The 19,318-nt window shown below is 43.1% G+C and overlaps 1 protein-coding gene across 2 annotated transcripts in view; it reads left to right on the top strand.

Annotated features, from left to right (window-relative positions):
• The window catches only part of Vps13D (vacuolar protein sorting 13D), a 120,659-nt gene that overhangs the window by 58,637 nt on the left and 42,704 nt on the right, over window positions 1-19,318 (top strand). Inside the window, exons 44-56 of one of the 2 annotated variants that reach the window (XM_084598941.1) lie at window positions 1,027-1,258; window positions 2,719-2,946; window positions 5,800-5,867; window positions 9,091-9,210; window positions 9,695-9,895; window positions 10,291-10,402; window positions 10,916-11,197; window positions 14,274-14,391; window positions 14,700-14,767; window positions 15,031-15,136; window positions 16,525-16,659; window positions 17,597-17,708; window positions 18,722-18,844. In XM_084598941.1, the coding sequence (XP_084455067.1) occupies window positions 1,027-1,258; window positions 2,719-2,946; window positions 5,800-5,867; window positions 9,091-9,210; window positions 9,695-9,895; window positions 10,291-10,402; window positions 10,916-11,197; window positions 14,274-14,391; window positions 14,700-14,767; window positions 15,031-15,136; window positions 16,525-16,659; window positions 17,597-17,708; window positions 18,722-18,844 (1,905 nt within the window). Of the gene's footprint in view, window positions 1-1,023; window positions 1,259-2,718; window positions 2,947-5,799; window positions 5,868-9,090; window positions 9,211-9,694; window positions 9,896-10,290; window positions 10,403-10,915; window positions 11,198-14,273; window positions 14,392-14,699; window positions 14,768-15,030; window positions 15,137-16,524; window positions 16,660-17,596; window positions 17,709-18,721; window positions 18,845-19,318 lie in introns of both variants that reach the window. The other variant, XM_084598940.1, reaches the window with a different exon arrangement.

Raw genomic sequence — 19,318 nt, 5'->3', positions numbered from 1 at the left:
GTTTTATTGCGAAAGCAATATTGCTCACAATTTGAGCCGTCAGCGTGGCCCGGCGGTGACCACCATTGACCTTTGACCTTTAGACGACCCCCGTAGACGACCCCAAGTTGGCAGCTCCTGCCAGCTTGGGCCTCTCGTTTCACATGGGACGGTTATGTCAGAATCAGCCTGCTAGGACCTTGGCATTCCCGTTACTCCTAGAGTCCAATAAGGCCCGTTCATACGGCTTGGTTAAAGAGGGGCTTTTTATGTGGGCTGGCAGGAGCTGCCAACTTGGGTCTCTCATTTTACCTGAGACGCTTATGTTAGAATCAGCCTGCCAGGACCTTGGCATTTCGGTACCCCTCTAGGCCACTAAGGCACATGCATGCGGCTTGGTTAAAGCGGGACGTTATGTGTGGGCTGGGGAAGAAGAAGAAGAAGAATTAGAAGAATGCTCAGTCACCCGCAGCTATTGCTTTCGCTTAATATTCGGTTCAGCAGCGTTGAACTCTTCTAATTTTTTTCTGGTGCTTGCATAACATAAATGAATACTTCCTTCGCATACTCTAAACATCTATTCTTCTAATGCTTCGTTAATAATGTGCCATAGTTTGCATCAATCAGCACCTTGGCACGCTGCCAAGGTAGGCACCGCGAGCTGCAACAAAGATGGCGTGAAATGAAGGATGCACTAAGACAAGCAAATGTGTTTTCTTTTTTTTATATTTTCAGAGCTAAAAGTGGGAGTGGGTTCATTGTGTGAATGGTTTCATCACCTTAGCCCTGTGCTTCTGAATTATAGTTTTGTGGTTTATTTTTCCATGGCTCCCATAGTACAGTGCAGCAGGGGAACAATGCTGCTATTGTGTACCACAAATGCATGCATTTAAGTCATTGCCTCTTCCTTCGGTGATCTGGCCATCGCCTTGCGTCCTCTTCAATATATATTCTTGTACCATATTACTTCGTAGATTACAGCTGACAGTGAACCTCGCAGTTAATGCAGAGGTTTATAATTTTTATCTGCCTCCCACCTACCAGCAGGGAAACCAGAGTGAAAACAGCTGGACATTCCTGGCTATCCGGATGACCCTTGTGAACGTCACATTGGAGCTGGTCCATGCACATGCTCGGCCGCAGTGCGCGAATGCGGAGTCAACTCTGGCAAAGGTGGAGCTCATCCGGTCTAAACTGACACTGGAGTGGTTTTCAGATCAGTCTAATGACTTCGATCTGGTCTCTAATGAAATACGCATCCTGGACACGCGCTTTAAAGGTGACCGCTCTGGCTTTTAAATGTTTTTTTGTGGTTAACGCTCGAGTAATTTGGTTCCACTTCTTAGTTCAGAGTATTATTCAGAATTGTATACAGGACGGGAGCTAACCAAAAGTCGGCTCCTATTCTGTTTTTTAGGTTTTGTCGCAACATTTTTTTTGGTGCAGTGTATGGTGTGTGTGTGCATTTGTGCCGACATACTTTTCTCTGCAACTATACTGATGTTTGTGTGTGTGTGTGTGTGTGTGTGTGTGTGTGTGTGTGTGTGTGTGTGTGTGTGTGTGTGTGTGTGTGTGTGTGTGTGTGTGTGTGTGTGTGTGTGTGTGTGTGTGTGTGTGTGTGTGTGTGTGTGTGTGCGTGTGCACAATGATTATTGGTGTGTGTGCAAGACATGGGCTACATGTTGCATGAGACAAGTTCCACCAAGTGTATGCGTGATCTCTATTGCTCGGACCACCACAAGGAATTTCACTGTACTATGACATCATCACCCTCTATTCGCATGCTAGCTCTCCTCTGCTTCCCTTTTCTCCCCTCCCTTGTCTAGAGTACTGTATAAATCGTATTATAGGTCAAATAGAAATATAGGTTGACCCCCTTGCCATAAAGTGAAAAAATTAAGAAGGATAAAACAAGAAAACAAGTGCAGAAGTGCATTTATTTACAACATCGGTTGTGTCCATACATCACCGAAAATATGATCTCACCAAACTTTCAGCAGTGTCGTTGAAAGATGACTCTTTTCTGCACACCACCTCCCAGTGTGTGTCATCTAGTTCCATCAAGCGCGTTGCTTATGCAGCATTCTTTGAAAGGTTTCATGCAAACAGCTGCTCTTATCCACGGCACCGCAAGCTCTTTCCTGAAACGCTGAACCGCCAAACTGTCGCGGAGAGAACGGCCATGTTGCCGTTTGCTTCGGCGAACATCTGTAAACTGCCTCCACATACCGTTATTCATTGCTAGAGGCATTTTATACTCTCAAAGGTCGAACGAAAGAGCGCACGCGAAGATAAATGTGCTTGGGATGGAAAAAAAAAATGCCAGCAACTGCAGGATGTCGATACGGTTTCGGTTGTCCATTCACGAGCAGGCACGCCGCTAATTGCCAGAATGCACCTCAATTTGTGCTAAAGACCGCCCTGTGAGACGAGGGGCGACATTAGATTGCTTTTTTTTTTTTTTTTAAATTCTCGACCTATATTTCGATTTATATGGTAGGAGGCCAGGATCTTCTTACCGCCATTTGACCTCTCCACATTTCCTTTCACCGAATTACCGTCTCTTTCTGCACATTTCTTCGCTGTCATCCCAATTTCTTTCACACTGCCTAATTATCCGTGATGTTAATGAGTCAGTACTCTGTTATTACAAATCTACTCCACCTTGAGGAGTTCACCTAAACAAGGGACAACATTTAAACACCATGTACAAGAGTTTTTCATCTGTTCCACTTCTAGATGCACCAGTCAACAACCGGCCCAATGTGTTCACCAACATTCTCTCGCCGACGAAGAATGCCTCCAAGGAGAAGGTGTTGCAGGCCGAAATTCACTACAGGGTCACGCACAACACAGCGCGCTTCACTGTCCTGCTGAACAATATGCGTGTCATGGCCATTTTCAGCTGGATCAGCGAACTTGCTGAGTTCCTCTCCCTGGGTGCCGAGTCTCATGTTTCCACCACAGGTGAGGGCGCGCTTCTTGTCAGGGCAGGTTCACTGTTTTGAACAAGTCTCAGCCTTTAACTAAGGACTTGCTAATGTTTGAAAGTTCACATAGTTTTCAAACATTACTTTTTACAAAGGACGTGTTAATGTTTGAAATTTCACATAGTTTTCAAACATTACTTTTTACTATTCAATTCAATATGCACTGAACTTCCACTGTTTGAGCTGCACATTAAAAAATTCTGGATTTCCTTTTTATCTAAACTTTGTGCGAAACAGCGCGAGATTTCTGAATGGCGGTATCTTGCTCTAGTTAAGTCAGTTAACTTGTCCGTTCTTATATCTGATAGCACACCAAAGCTCGCTAGCAATAATGTTAGGCTTTGCATAAAATCATTTTGCTGAGGGGCGTTGAAAGACACAATGACATGACTGCTGTGCACTCACGGAACAGAACATTTAATGCAGCATCACTCTGCATGATGTTGCATCGGACCACAACCAGCATCGGGCTGGCTGGGGACCTGAATTGCCGATTGTGGTCTTCTTGTTATAAATTGCTACAGTAAGAGACATGCAGCGCACGAAGGCAGCTCTCGTCTGGACGAGAGCGAGATCGGTGGAATTAAGGGCGGTTCGCGCTCCCTCGCTTTTTGTGCAGTTATATTTTTATCAGCTGGAATCCGGAAACCACGTATCTTAGGCCACAGGGATGGGGATCAGAAAAAAAATGCATATGACAGAAACATCAGCCTTGAGATAGCCCATAATACTGCCTAGTTTACGATGCAGCTCATGCTCTGGTGCATGCAGTGGTGCCATTTGATTATTGCGCTTTTTAGTTTGAAACAGCGTTTGGCTCCATCACAGGGCTTAAAATGCTCCAAACAGATACATGAGTGCTATGCGGGCTATGCATCTTCCTAAATGCGTTTTGGGTCTCATTCTACAGTCGGTGCTTTCTTTTCTGGTGTTGGGAACGGGAACGGAAGGGATAGTTCCACTGACATTTTGTCATGGGCTGCTGCTCTTGAGCTCATTTTGCGAGCACTATTGTTGCATTTCGTCAGCACTGTTGTCCACTTTGCCAACCTGGTTGGCTCCTGACATCACTTCTTAAATGAGGAGATATTTGCAAGCAGTCATGGTCGCCTTATGGTTACAATGCTTCATGGCAGGGTGGTCATGAGCGTCACCAAATGCAATTGTTTTCTAAAGAATCGCAAATGGAAGTATAGATGTACAAAAAATTAAGTTCCTTCCTGAAGTTAATTAATGCCTGCTATAATATATTATGCTTATTAATGTCACAAACAAAGTTTAATGCCTTTTTTTTTCAGAGCTGCATTTTGTCAAAAAATGACTTTTCTTTAGTTGGAACTAACTGTCCTAATATTCAGAATTATTAGAAAATATTCATATCTAAATATTCGATTTGCAATTAGTTTTGTTATTTGCATCTCCTTTTCACTTAAAAATTTCATATTCCCACATCTCGTCATCTAAGTGGCTTATTGCAGAATAGCACATTTGCTGTATAAAATGAAATATCTTATAATCTGACTCGCTGTGCTGCAGATATTAAGTGTTTCTACAGGCTTCTGGGAGAGTGAGCTAATATTATCCCTACCACTCTGTCTTCATAACTTATTTTTGTATTAATGAGTAAGCATTAAGTGGCTATGTTCGAAGGAGCGTGTCCCCAGAGTTTGCCATCACAGTTGTGGTGAACTGAAATGAGTTAGAAGAAAAAGAACAATATATGCAAAGAAACTCGCCAGGGAAATTTTGTGGTCGAAGTGAAGTCATTCGTTAATTAATTATTTCCAAAAGAGCCATTGAGACATCGAAATAGCCGAGCGAGCTTTTGTCGACGTCTAAATGGATGTGACTTAATGCAATTGGAAGATGACATGTTTCGACGTCAGCATGAAAAAGTGCTAATAACCGGTCGAGATGGATCAAAAAGTGATTATTGAGTGTCGATTACTTAAAAGAAAATATAGTTAAGTCAAAAGAGGGCAAGGAGGAGCAAGAAAAAGCATAAATGGAGGTCGGTATGTGGTGACATCACCTGGGGGACGTTGTCAAGGTGACTGCCGCCAGCGCTACCATGGCGCGCCCCTAACAACGGTGACGTCATGGAGAGCCGGCAGGAAAGGAGAAGCGTTGGTACAAAAAACGTCACGGTGGCCTAGTGTAGTGCAACATTACACCACGTGGGGATTGCTGCGCAACTTGCTACACAATGTTGTCTGCTGTCGTAATTTTCACAATGTGAAATCTCTTCAAGAGACTCGTGATCGCGCAGCAGCAACGCTCAGGCTTACGCATTTCTGCAGTGCTGTCAGAACTTTTTTTTGTTCCTCCAGTACATTGTTAATACCGGCCTTGGGTACATGCACGTTAGAGAGAAATTGCATGAGCATAAGAGTATAATGTCAAATCATAGGTGAGACATCAGTCTTAAGATTGGAGTGTGTGGAGGACTAGTGAAGTGTCATGCAAAGCTACTTACTATGTTTTTCAGCAGTGTATGCTAGCGAGGTGCAAATTGATGACCATGGATTTGGCCATCGCTTTGCGCTTCACTAGCTTCAGCACCTTCATCTACAATAATTATTATAATTAAAGATCTTGATCCTCCCTTTTTTATATTTCTTCACCACTGCTGGATGCAAAGCACTAATTGTTGGATGCTATGTTATCTGGGGGAGCTGTAAAACACTGAGACTTCTGCCTCACTTTCTTTGTGCTGTGGTTCATGCACTGAGTTCATAAATGCTGTTGCATTTTTTTGTTGTGTACAATGAAGTGTGCATAGTCGCTTCGTTTTCTTTCTTTATTGAACTGCTCTCTCCTGCTATTTCAGTGAAACAAGTTGCATCCACCGACCCACACCCAGTCCAGCAGCACTCCACAGTTCGGCGCATGACAAAGGTAGTGTGGGATTTCCTCTTCCTGTTGCCATTTCTTTTGTGCTAGATATGATCAGCATGTTCATGTCAAGGTTTGCATTGAGAACACAGGCAGGTACAGACTCTACTGCTGCCTGACCTGCTGCCTGATTTGCACTAAAGCCTAACCTCTCAGGGGCTTTGAGTGGTTTCTGTGGAGCACTTTGACTGTAGCGCGTGCTCACTTTTTTTCAGAATGAAACAAAATATGCTTTTGTCCGCAGTCAGTGGCAATCAATGATAAAGGATTACTTTTTCGCAGAAAAAAATGAGTGGCTCTGCCTTATAGCGTATGACGCAACAACATTAATGTAATGGCTCACCTCTGCGGCTTCTCTTGTAGGCCCTCATTTGCATATATGCACTTTGCTACTCGTTTAATCACTGATCCCTTAAATTTGTGCTCATAATACTGCGTTTCTGAGGCCACGGCAAAGAGAAGCCAGTCAGTGCATGATTTGGTGCGGTTCGACACTTTTCATTTCTTTTTTAGACTGCGATGGGCGCTTCTTGCTAACGCTGGCGGCATGCTGATATATCTTGAACATATTCGTTAGCATATAGTCATAAGCTACCATGTTATGCATATGACTGCCCGACATAGATGCAGAGCCCACTTTAACCAAGCCACATGTCTGCATCACTTAAGCGTACCATGTCTTACTCGGGATTCTGGGGTCACATGTTCGATTTTCATCTCACAGGAGCTGCCCAAGTCGGCAGCTCCTGCCAGTTCAACCAAGCATGTGGTCCTGTGGTGTCACGAAATCCACTGATCAGTCAGTGCCTAGCCATGTCACCTGCCAACCACTACCACCTGCCAGAAGTACGCTCAAGGTTTTATTGTACACGTCAACGATGTCGACAGACGGCCTTTCGCTGAGCAGGAGCCTTGACGCTAGTACAGTCGAACCTGGATATATCGAACACGGATAATTCAAATTTTGGTTATATCGAACTCATGGAATATCCCCTTGAAAATCCCATGTAAAAGTATAGGAAAGCTGTGTCGTATATCAAACTCTAATTCACCGGTCATTCGATGTATTGAACTCCGTACCGCGCACTGGAAGGTGTGCCTTCCTCAAAGATGATTGCATCACCCTCGGCCATTTGCCGCGTGACATTTTTAAGCCACGTTCGGAAGGAACGAGAGGGAGCTGGTACGGCGACAGCCGGTCTAGAGCAATGCCGCGCCCTTTCCACGCATCTGCGGTGATTGTTTGCCCCGTGGCAGCACGTGACGTTTGCAAGCCGTGTGCATGATGGAGCGAGAGGGAACCGGTGTGGCAGCTGCCTGTACAGAGCAGACACAGCCAATGCAGCCATGGTTTTAGGGAGAGGGGGAACAACCTGAAAGAGCGAAGTGCAAGGGTGCGCCCATTCTTTCCTTCCTCCATGGGTGTGCGAGAGCGTGAAGGAAGGAAAACTCTTCCGAGCTTTCTCTCTCACCTTCCTTCCTCTGTGCATGCTCCGACAAGCCAGCTCAGCACGTGGAAGACAACGTCGGGCTCTGTCCAGTGGGAGCTGTGAACCCTCTGTAGGCAATTTCCTAGTTGATGTTGCATATTTCTCCTCGCTGCTCTGGCCCCTCTTCCTCCTTCCTTCTCCTTTCCTTTACCCATTCTTATTTCTCCTCCTCTACACTCCGCTTGCCCCCACCCACATGCTCTCCTCTATGGATGGCAGGGTGGGGTCACGTGATGGACGTTAATTAGTGGGAGAATTTGGATTTCGCAAACAAGCTGGCGGCCTTGCGGAGCATCGAAGAGGGCGAGAAGTCCTCGGTGGCAGATGCTTGCGCAATCAAGCCATCGCGGGCACTTTGTAAAGTTCGCTCCCCGCCACCCGCAGGAGCTAACGACAAAATTATAGTCAAAAGATAAACATGCCGTGACATTATCGTGGCGTGATACTTGGTGCGCTGCCAATAAATGAGCTGTGGGCTGCGACGACGCGAATCCAGATTGACGCGCCACCGACTAACGTTTGTTTTTTAATTCTCATCGGAAAAAGTAGAGGGTGGGTTCATTATGCGAATAGGTTTATTATACGCCAAATATGGTATCATTTTTCATGATCGTAAATGGCGTCTCAAGCCAATTTTTGTGTATTCAGTTATCGATATATCGAACTATTTTGCGATCCCCTTCGAGTTGAATATATCCGGGTTCGACAGAAAAGCGGGAGCTCGTGAGCGAGGACGTTGAAGGTTACCATCATGAGCTAAAACGCACACGTTAAATGCACTTTTTCTAGACACCGTTTCAGATCTCAGTCTTTGGGTGTGTGCTCACGGCCCATCTTAAACAATGGTAGCTCACCATGTGTGCTACCAAGCATAAGGCATTCTGAATAGCAGTGCGAGCATGAAACTGTTGATTGCTGAGGCACACTACATTCAGAGGATTTAATGCATTACATAGCAAAACATAAGCGCATAATTGTCACTTTTATTTTTTGGTAGTAAGCAAAAATGTGACTTCAAGATGTTTTATATCTATGTGATTATTACTTTGTTGGGATCTATTTAATTTTTTAATCATTACCAGCTTGAAGGAGTAGTAGTCAGTAGTCAGGAAAATGCAGTTTTTGTGGATAAAGGCATAAATGTCCCACGAGCTAAGTCATACATGGCATGTCACTCACTGCCACGAACACCGGTCACATGTTACTCTGGTGATTAGCGTATCAGTTACATCTGCACATGTTGCTGTCCGAGTCTATTCTGATTTTATTTGGAAACTTTGCTTCTGCTTATCGTATTGCATGCTTGCTTGTGCAGTGTCATAGATGTGCTCCATGCTAGCAGATTAGTTCTCTTTTCAGAGTCTGAGCACACGTTAGCTAATACAGATTTCACTTGTGAATTTTACCTGGAGTAGAAAAATACATTGAGGAGGTAATCAAAAACAAACAAAGCTGCTCGTTTTGCCATTATTTCTGCTACACGAACTATGTTAAACTTCTTATGTGAAATGATGTCCTATTGCAAGTAGTGTATTACAATTAAAAGTAGGGAAATAGGATTTATTAAGTATGCTCAGAGAATATGAAATGCACCTTATTTGTTGTAAAAAAAAAATTGCAAGTCCATAATTATATAAGGGCTTAGTGGAATAGCTTTAGGTTTTCTTTTTGTTTTCTTTAATGTTTTTTACTCATTCAAATACACAGTTTATTCTTTCTTCTCTTTCTCTCTCTAGCAGTGGCAGCAGCAACCTGTTCCGGAAGTTCCTCTGGAACTGAAATTAAACATGACTGACACGGAAATTGTAGTCGTTGAGGATTCTGCTGCGTGGGACACGAACACAGTAATCCTGAAGGTATGCTATGCCTGAATTTTTTCTTTGAGCAATTCGATGAAAAATTGCAATGTTCAGTGCACATTAAAGAATCCCAGGTGGCAGAAATTAATCTTGAGCTCTCTTCTACAGCTTTCCTTGTAGATAGTTGGTAACTTATTGAGCTAGCTGGTAAAGATTCATTTCACAGGCAACAGACGAGAAAAGGACAGACAACTTGCAGCTCGTCGCTTCAGGACGTTAAACCCTACTGTTCTCGCTATCAATACTTCCTACTGTATATTTGAACGTTGCCTTATTTTGGACGCTATTGCTTGTGTAAGTCGCTCACTCTGTCGTTATTATTTTCAGTGCTCCTTATTGCAAACTTTTTTTTTCAATGGTTCCTGTGCATTCTCAGTTATGAATGACTCATAACATTGAACGAGCAGTTAGCTGTGCTTCATGCATAGTGAAGCTGCAGCTGTACAGAGCAACCTAATCTCGTCTCCTTCCCGGGGTGCAGTCGACGGCTGTGCTATCCTACCACAAGGCACTGACGGAGAAGCCCCTGTCCTGCAACCTGCAGAACTTGGAAGTGTTCTCGTGCATTTTGGGCCTGGAGGATGACACCGCTCTCTCCATTATAGACCCCATCAGTGTCTACATTGACCTTGTGGAAAGAGAACCCACATCACCTGGTGCCAAACCTGGGCATGTCTTGCAGGTTTGTTTGTTTGCTTGTTTGTGTGTTTGTGTGTGTGTGTGTGTGTGTGTGTGTGTGTGTGTGTGTGTGTGTGTGTGTGTGTGTGTGTGTGTGTGTGTGTGTGTGTGTGTGTGTGTGTGTGTGTGTGTGCGTGCATGTGCGTGTGTGTGTTAGAGAGAGAGAGAGAGAGAAAGTACTCGTTTCTAATACCAGATGTAAGAAGGCAGCTGCTACAGTAGCTTGATCTAGGGCAAGAGTTGCAGGGTTCTGATTTCTGGGGCAGACTGCTCAAGAGTGCAGTAACTCGACACGATGCGAGTCCCTTTGTAACTGCACGATCACCAGCCGCAGGGACTCATTTTTAAACTTCTTTCTTTCTGAGATTCTTTTTACTGTCTCTTTTTTTTTTTTCTTAGGTGGGGACGCTGACCTTAAACCTAAGGCTTTCATACAATGATGTGAAGATGTTTCTCAGGATCCTGGACTCCATACCAAAACAGTTGCTGCTTGGTGGCAATAAAGTGGATGGTGAGCATCTTGGCTTCATATTAGATCATTTTTCATTTCTACCTGTGCAGTATAACTATGGACTGGGCAAAGCACAGCCTTTAGGGGTTTACACATTTACTAGAACTTAAAACAGCTACCGCAAAGCTTTAAAATCTGCAGCACATTTAGGAACATTTCATCTGCTTAACTGCATGGAAGTTCGCGTTGGCAATAATGTGCAGTTATTTCGATGTTTTACATCCCATACAAATGACTCATATGGAATTTTGTGTACTTGCTGCCTATGGTTGATTCTTTTTTTTTATAGCAACTGTTCTAATCGCTTGCATGCCGGAGAGCAGACTAGTATTTTGTGATTGAGGTATTTCAAGGCCACCTAGCACATTGTTTTCATCGCTCCAGCTTATTCCTTGTTGGTCATGGTCATTTTCTGAGGGATTTGTCGCTGATAGGAGGCTAAAGATTCTTCTTTCTTACTTCAACAGTTGTGTGATGAGCCATTTCCACTTTTTCTTGTCTTTCACGTGACAGTGAACATTGACAGTCTTCTGGAAATGGGTTTCTCCCATGAGGATTGCCTCCGTAGCCTTGAAGCCTGCAGGGGAAACCTTGACGATGCAGCAATCTGGCTAACGCAGAACGCCTCTGCTTGCGGCCCCAACTGGAACACGGTTCCCGCCGTGTTGCCATCAGCAGTTGTTCAGCAAGATGTAGTCATGTCCGCAGTAGAGCTCAAGGTTTCCTCTTTCTGCCTCTGCATCATTGATGACTGTATGGATGCGGACGTGCCGCTGCTGGAGATTGAACTCAAGGGTGAGTGCGTTTCGGCAAATCTTCCATGCACATAACTTGTGGGCTGAGCATAGCTATCATACTCACAATGTGGTTTATATTAATTATCAAACTTCCGTAAACTCGTGCAGCTTTGAGGAATGACTTGAGGAGAATTGATTGCTACATCTGCCTGAGAGCTATATGGCTGCAAGGAGAGCACTGGATAGTAGGAAATATTTTCTTTACATAGAAGGTGTAAAACTGTTTACTAGTATCCCTTGGGAGAAAAATGTAAAACAGCTGTATTTTACCTGTACTCGCCTAAGGAGCATAAGCATGGAGGCTAACGAGAAGGGTTCAGCTTGAATTGAGAACAATGCAGCAAGTTATGGAAAGGAAGCTGGTGCCTTGCGAGTACTCGGCGGTACTTCAATATTATAGGGGGGCGAGACGTAGATACATGCCGCCACATAACGATCTCAACAAAGAAGAGGCGGGTATATGGAGAAAACTACAGATAGGGACGTTCCCGAATCTGTATGTTCGAAACTTCATTAATCTCACGACATATCCGGATGTATGCCCGTGGTGTGGGGGGAAGACCCACGATGTATCGTATAACATGGGCATGCCGAAAGATAGACGTGGTACAAGTCATACAAGACCCTAGTGTGGAGCAATGGGATGCAATGCTGGCCAGCGAACGCTGTGAAGACCAACGAGGTCTGATACAGCGTGCTCTACGGGTGGCGGAAGCAAGTGGATCCCTGGCACTGAAGGCTCTACAAAAAGGAGCAACTGCGAAGAATACCCTGATAAATAAAGTTATTCAATCAATCAATCAATCAATCAATCAATCAATCAATCAGTCAATCAAGATGATAGATGTATCCCGGCCTTGGCAGCCGCTTTTCGATGGAGGTGAAAAGCAAGGCGCCTGTGTGCTGTGCAATGTCAGTGCATGTTAAAGAACCCCAGTTAGTCAAACTTCCCGGAGTCCTCTACTACGGCGTCTCTCATAGCCTGAGTTGCTTTGGGACGTTACGCCCCTCAAACCAAACCAAACCGAAGATGATAGATGTAACATTAAAAGATGGAAAGTGAGCAGAGTGGTTCAGAAAGCAAACGCGAGTTAATAACATTCTACTAGTCAAAATCAAAAAGAAATGGACATGGGCAAAGCATGTAAGACCAAGGCAGGATTACTGATGGTCGCTGAGAGTGCAGGACTGGATTCCAAGAGAAGGCATGCATAGCAGGGAGGGGGACAGAAAATTGGGTGGATGAGATTAAGAAGTTTGCAGGGATCGAGTGGATGCAACTTGCACAGGACCTTGTTCATTGGAAGGATATGAGAGGCCTTCGCCCTGCATAGGTGTTGCCAGGCTAATTATTATTATTATTATTATTATTTACAACTCTGCTTTGCAACTGTATGGCTTCACACCGGTGCATGTAAAGTGTAATTAGTACTTCCATCCCTGAAATAGGAATTTCTCTTTATTTCTGGATGAACTTCCTTGAAGTATGTTTAGTTCATTGAATATAAGGTTATGAATACTATCACTATAAATATCAGTGTTATAACTCAAGAACGTTGTTTTCATTCTTTTTTTTTTTTTCTTTAATCTTGTGAAAAGCCTGCAGAGTTAACAAAATGGCAGAAGGCTGGTTCAATATTCACTGCATTTCCTCAGGTGGGCTGCAAACCAACACAGGCCTGAAATATTTTTTCTTGAAAGCACAAATCTTCAGCTGAATTTTTGTGATGCAGTCTCCGAAAAGACACAGTGTCCGAAGACGGGCTTAAACTTAGAAGAAAATTGCATACTGCAAATTTAAAATTTTTAAAATTGAAAAATGAAGTATCTTTTGACCTGCAATATGGGTCTGGGAATGCAATGAAATCGACTGCTCGGAATAAGCAAGAAGTGAGAAAACAGTATTGAGAAGAAGGATAGGCACTCAAAGTTGAGCAACAATCTACAATTATGTACTTCTCCTGAAGGTACCATGGTTTTAGTTCTCATCATCCATTTGAATGCAGTATTTCGTGGCTGCCTCTTTCTGCATGTGGCATCCTTTTTAGCTAGTTGCAATCATTGCCTTTTGTAGGCTAGCAGCAACGCAGGGAGAGCTTGGGTGAACATCGTTGGTATCCACCAACCAAGCCACTTTGCGCACACATGCTGCCAGCCGAGCCTGAAGAGCTTGGGTGCTCGTCTGTGATGCCGTTCACTATTAATTCACTCATAGCAATCTGCAGAGTAGACTTACCATCCTTAACCTTTGGCGACTTTCACTTCCAGCTGCTGCAACAGTGCGCCTTTTTATAGTACTTCTTTTTAAAGGCACATCAGTCTATGACCGCCGAAGTGCAGTCCCAAAACTAGTTCCACCTCTATTTCATGGAGCTGCCAAAATAATGTATAATCCAAGACAATCAAAAAGGCATAGCCAGCCAATCGCAGGAGCGGCTGATGCCCCACAGCTGGCCATCACTTAGTAAAACACTGAAACTTTTGCTTTTTTTATCATTCATTCCTTTTGGATGTGGAGTTGAACTGGGCACCACATTTGAAATTGAGGATACAGGTTTTTTTACTGACAACAAAACTGCACTGATAGCTAGCGGCGCGGTCGACACCAAGGTTCAAAAAAAGGCAAAGTTAACCTTTAAGATATGTGGATGCACCACCACCATAAATGGAGCAATATTATTTTGCAGTATTTGCCTGTATAGTTTTGCAAAGACACTTTGTGGCAGCATATAAAATGAGTTGCACGAATAAATATCTTACTTTGTTGAAAAACCAAATCTTTGGTTGTTATTTTAATTCGAGAGCCATGTCCCCCCTAACATGTGTTCACTGAACAGACATACGCCAGCTTTGGTATTGCAAGTTGAGCGTACTCTCTGTGACATTACTGAGTTTCTTTGCCCATGTGCAGTACTGGTTTGCTGAATAAGGACTGGCTTAGAGGACTATAGGTGCACCCCTCATTGCCCGTGTTGCTTTGGAACATTGGGCCCTATAAATCAAACTAAACCAAACATTCAGAGGTTCAACTTTGTTGTGCCGACTTATACTGGAATTTATTCTTCTTTCCCTAGAGACATACATTTTCCAAGAACTCTCAAAAACGTTTGGTGGACAGTCCAAGTTTTTCTTCAGCATTGGCTACTACAACAGAGCGCTTTCAGGATGGGAGCCCATTATAGAGCCTTGGAGGTGAGTGAGTGAACTGTGTTCCTCAGAAGGCTTCAGTATATTCGCTAATGAGTCAACCACGTCAGAAGTGCAGCTGTGGCTTATTGCTAGCTTGTGCATGTTCTCTGTTCAGATTTTTCATACTACAAACAGGACAAGGAAGAAGCTTTTTTAGCTTCATGTGTTTGAATGCACATTATTTGACGAGCTACGCAGCTCAGTATTGGGAGTGCCTTGTCAATTGTAGTTTACTTTTCTGTTTTTTTCTTCGTGGCTCGTAATGCTGCAAGCTGTGGCTACATGGCCTTATATTCGGTTTTCTCTGACAGGTGTAACTGCCAGTGGGAAGCGGCTTTTGGGAAGACAGGCCTCACAAAATTTCACTTCAAGATAAATGGTAAGGTTTTGCTCCTTGGGTTTCTTTTCTGTACAATTGTGTTTCTCTAGTGCAGTGATGTTGAAAAGTGAATTGATTTTTTAATGGTTTTTGTAGCTAGTCATTAGTACCTTATGCGTATGTTGAGATTTTTATTGTGTTGGCAGTTTATGCTCTCCATGAGTATCTTAGTGCTTTCGGCAGTCAGGTTTTATTTTTCAAGATGGCTTCATACCTGAGGCACCAGTCCATGCTTGTGACGGCTCTTTCTCTCTCGGTGCCAGCCGAAGATGTCCTCAAGGTAAACATTACCACTGCTCTGCTGGACTTGTACCAGAAAGTGAAGACTTCTTGGGCCACTGATTTCTACCAACTATTTTCTGCAGAGAAGTAAGTTAACATGCATCCTCTGAGAACATCTTGTTGGACCGTGATGGAAAATTGTCTTGTTACTTCATTAGTATACTTATTGTGTATGTGGCTACTCTGCTGATGTATTTGCATGTCGATGATTTGAACTTGAAAGGACTAAAATATGTTCATATTACAAAAAATATTAACTGGAGGTAGGCCTTGTATCTATTGAAGAGCTCTCTCTGCCTTGCATTCCAAAGTATAAAAATTCGCTGCCTGTAATGATACGTGTGGTGCGCACTGGGTTTATTTTAAATCAAAATGTACAATGTTTTATATACAATGGCAAGAAGCCTTAGTTCTTGGCTAGTGAACATCGAGTTAAGTGCTCATCCTCATTGCTATTTCTTTTTTGTCTCATTTATTTTTATCATGCCAAATTAGTAATGCAGTTTGTATTGGGTTTTTATCAACACTTGAACCTCACCTCGTTACAGCGAACAGATAAAAATTATGAAATAGCTCAATGTAGCAATAGTAGGTTGTACTATTAAATTTTATAAGAAACGCACATGAGAGCAGCATGGTTTAGTTGCTGAAAGGTCAGCAAATTAAGCAAAAAACTGAGCATCTAATGCCACTTAGGTTGACTTCTCCACATAACATTGCCAGCAAGCAATGGTGGCAGGCCAGACACCGATTAGGTGGTATCTTCACATAGCGGCAGTGTCTCACGGAAATTGACATGCCATAAAATGAATGAAAATGGTGCGCCATAATAATTTTAGAAAAAGTTCTGAGTAGCCAATTATTCATAATACCCCTTCTGATATACAGTTAAACCCACTTATATCAGTATTAAGGTACCAGGATAATGTCATTGCTATAACTGGACTTAGCCAAAACAAGAAAGAAAACATGACAAATGAGAAATTTTACTGAGAGGGAAGTAACTTACAGATTTCACTTATTTGCAGGCAGAAATCTGTAACCAGTAAGTCCTACAAGGACTAGACCATATTTAGGAATTTGTGGTATGGTTTGGCTGGCATGGTCGCATCATTTGCAAGTCTTTCTTTCCTATTAGAGATGGCGCTGAATGGCCAAATTTAATTGTTATAACTGATAATCTACTATTACAGCTTTGTTATGTGCGGGTTATTTTACTTTAGAACACGTGGCAAAACGGACGGTGCTGCAGCTGTCCTTAGTTACATGCGACATATTGTACAAAGCGGTATTGTTATAATTGGGTTTTACTGTATTGAGGTTTTGTAACCTCCTTTTCAATGTTATGTTTACCCACATATTATTGCTGCGGCAAGTTGTGTTTGTCAGGAGGTGGCCTGGCTTTACGTGTCTCTCGCCACAGGGCATGTTTTACTGAAACTTACTCCTTCAGTGCCAATAATCGTAAAACACAGGTGCCTGGAAGACAAGGATGCCCCACTGCAGGGAGACACGCTGATCAGACGTCGCTCACCTTTTGTGCCTTTTGCCATCAAGAATGACCTTGGGGTTGCATTCCGCTTCACGGCTTTTGTTGCTGCTGCATTTGGGTTCGTATTTTTTTTTTTTTTCTTTTACCCTTCTAGGAAGCGGACAACTGTGTCTGTTGTCATAGCACTGTGTCATTGATTGCCACCTGCCTGGTCAAGTTTGGAATAAGTATTGCTGCACCATGTTTTTGTGCTTTTTCTAATGGCAATGTCGTACATAGCTGGGCTGAGGTCCTGCCATAAAGTCGTATTTTCTTTATTTGGAAGGAAAATGTTAGGACTGCAGTGGGTTGAGTGATTGTCCACGTGACTATCTTTACCGTGCAGGTAAACATATTTTCTTGGTGCTCTTCTGGCAGGTAATTATAGTGCCTTGTGATAACTATAGCAGCTACGCAGTGTTTACGTAAGTCTGCCTTGTATAGTATTGGTGATTACTGGAATACATACTGAGGGGTGTATGGCCAAAAGTATGTGACCAATGGATATTTTCTGCGGAAGCTTGGAACAACTTTCCAGATATTTTGAGGTGTTCCTTGTTGCAGGCTGATAGAGATCATATGAAGCTTGTGAAGAATGCACTGGAACGAATTTTAATCACTGTTAATGGGAGATTTAGCAGCAAATAGCTTGCAATGCAGTTGGTTTAAACCTTGAAAACTATTTATTTACACATGTTCAAGCCAAGAATCTTCAAGTTCATGGAACGGCGCAGACTAACTCAGCATGTGGTATTTAGCTTTGTTTTGTTTCAGTCATTGCACATTTGGATTTCGAAGTTTGTTTGCTTGAATGTGTACTTGATTGTTTGTTTGTTTTTGCGATTTGTTTTTAGAGTGCTTGAATCCATTATTATTGTTTTTATACTTCCTAACCCTCCTTTTCCCCCCACATACGTCCATACTTTTTCTTTCTCATTTGTTTTTTTTTTTTCTTCTTCTTTTATACATTCACTGATGCTAGCATCAAAAACGGTTCAATGTCTGTATACTTTCAGTGGTAGCAGGGAAGAGCAGTCTCGATCCACTTCAAGGTTTGATTGGAAGGACGTTGAACCTGGTCAGGTTGTGCCTTTCACCTTCCAAGGACGGGGAAAAATCAGGCATCAGGTGACCATTGCTTCTCACCTACATATGTAGGGATCTAGCATCTAGAGCTCGTGTTTAAGGGGATAAATATGCTGGCTTTCACTTTCTGTACTGTGCTTCTTTAATATTGGGCAGTTTTACAGTGAGCAACAGTATATATTTGCAATTTGCTGTTTCCTGCATGTAATCTATTTTGATGTGGTTGCATCACCAAAGAGAAAAGTGAGGCAATTGGGTATGCAAACATGGTACGTAGTGAAATTCATCCTCTGCCCAACTGCATGGACCATTGCCTCCCACCCAAGGTGAATGCAGTGAGCTTGTACAATTGAATAAATCTGTTAAGATGATTGCGAACGGAGAGAATCAAGGTGTTAACACCTTTCAAGTTCTATTAATGGGTAATAAATGGTTAGAAAGTAAATCAGGTATTGAATGGCTGGTGCAGATAATGCCGTAGTGAGGTTTTGTGTAAAGCAATAAGAACTAAGCTCTACAGGGCGCCCGTAGAAAATATACCTGGTATATTTGTGTGCTTCCCACCTCCACATTATGTTGTTCTTCATTGTATATAGCTTTGCTATCATTGGTACATAGATTTTACAGTTTAGAAATTTTGCTCATGCGTGAACCAGGGATTAATGACTGCTTAAAAATGCTACACCAGATTTCTAGCTGCAGCCTTTGGTAGTAAGTATAGTTTGTGGGTCACATTCCATGCAATTAACCTGTTCACTGGTACTTGTTGGGGAGCTTCTGTGCTGCTCATGTTTTATTGAGCGTCGGAAAAGGACAGTCCATCACCGTCAGCAAAGGCTTAGAGCACCTCATAGAGTATCAACTAAGGGGCCTGTGTCCCCCTTTTACTGTGAGCTGCTGTTTTTCTTACTGGAACAGTGGTCAGCTGCGTCGTCACTTGTCACGTTGCTTTGATTGGGTCTGTTATTCTAGATGTCGCCCACATCGTGAGGAACTCCAGAGCAGGATCAGAGGCAGAAATAGCAGCGTGTGCTTTTGGTTTCTTCGTGGTACAGGACTCCCATGAGTTGAGGATGCACAGGCTGGTTCTGAAGATTGCTGGCTATGGCCAGCTGGAACCAGTTTCAGTGGAAAAAGTGGGCGTCTACTTCAAGTATGCCATACCAGTTGACCGTCAGGTGGGTCCCGCTACAATATTTGTGTACTACATGGCCGCCACTTGTTGGTTGTTGTTGAATGCAAAATGTCTTTCTTTCTTCTGGATACATTGTGGCCATCTTATTTTTCTTATGCATTTGATTGTGCTCCATATGACACAGCAGTATTAAACAGAGAACTTGATGCTGCACTTTGTTGCTATTTACTGTTGGATTATTAACCTGCACCGCCTTAGCCACCTGAGGGCAGTTTATGAAATGTTTTTAGCGTGTGGAGTACAACTGCTTCAAATGAGGAGTGCCAGGGTGCAGATGTCACGTAACAATCATCTTGCTTTCCTTTTGTTGTGTGAACTGGGTGAATTACTGCATTTGTTTGTTTGGTGTTCATTTGTTTTAGTGAGTTAGCATAATGTGGATAGACCACAGTGTTGCACACCTGACAGCCCAGATTATAGGTGAGCCCAGTTGCTCCTGCTTTTGATGTGGTGCTGG

Source organism: Amblyomma maculatum, chromosome 3 (genome assembly GCF_055883805.1).
Source record: "Amblyomma maculatum isolate TAMU_Amacu chromosome 3, ASM5588380v1, whole genome shotgun sequence".
Taxonomy (NCBI): Eukaryota; Metazoa; Arthropoda; class Arachnida; order Ixodida; family Ixodidae; genus Amblyomma; species Amblyomma maculatum.
This window is presented reverse-complemented; position numbering and strand designations above follow the sequence as displayed.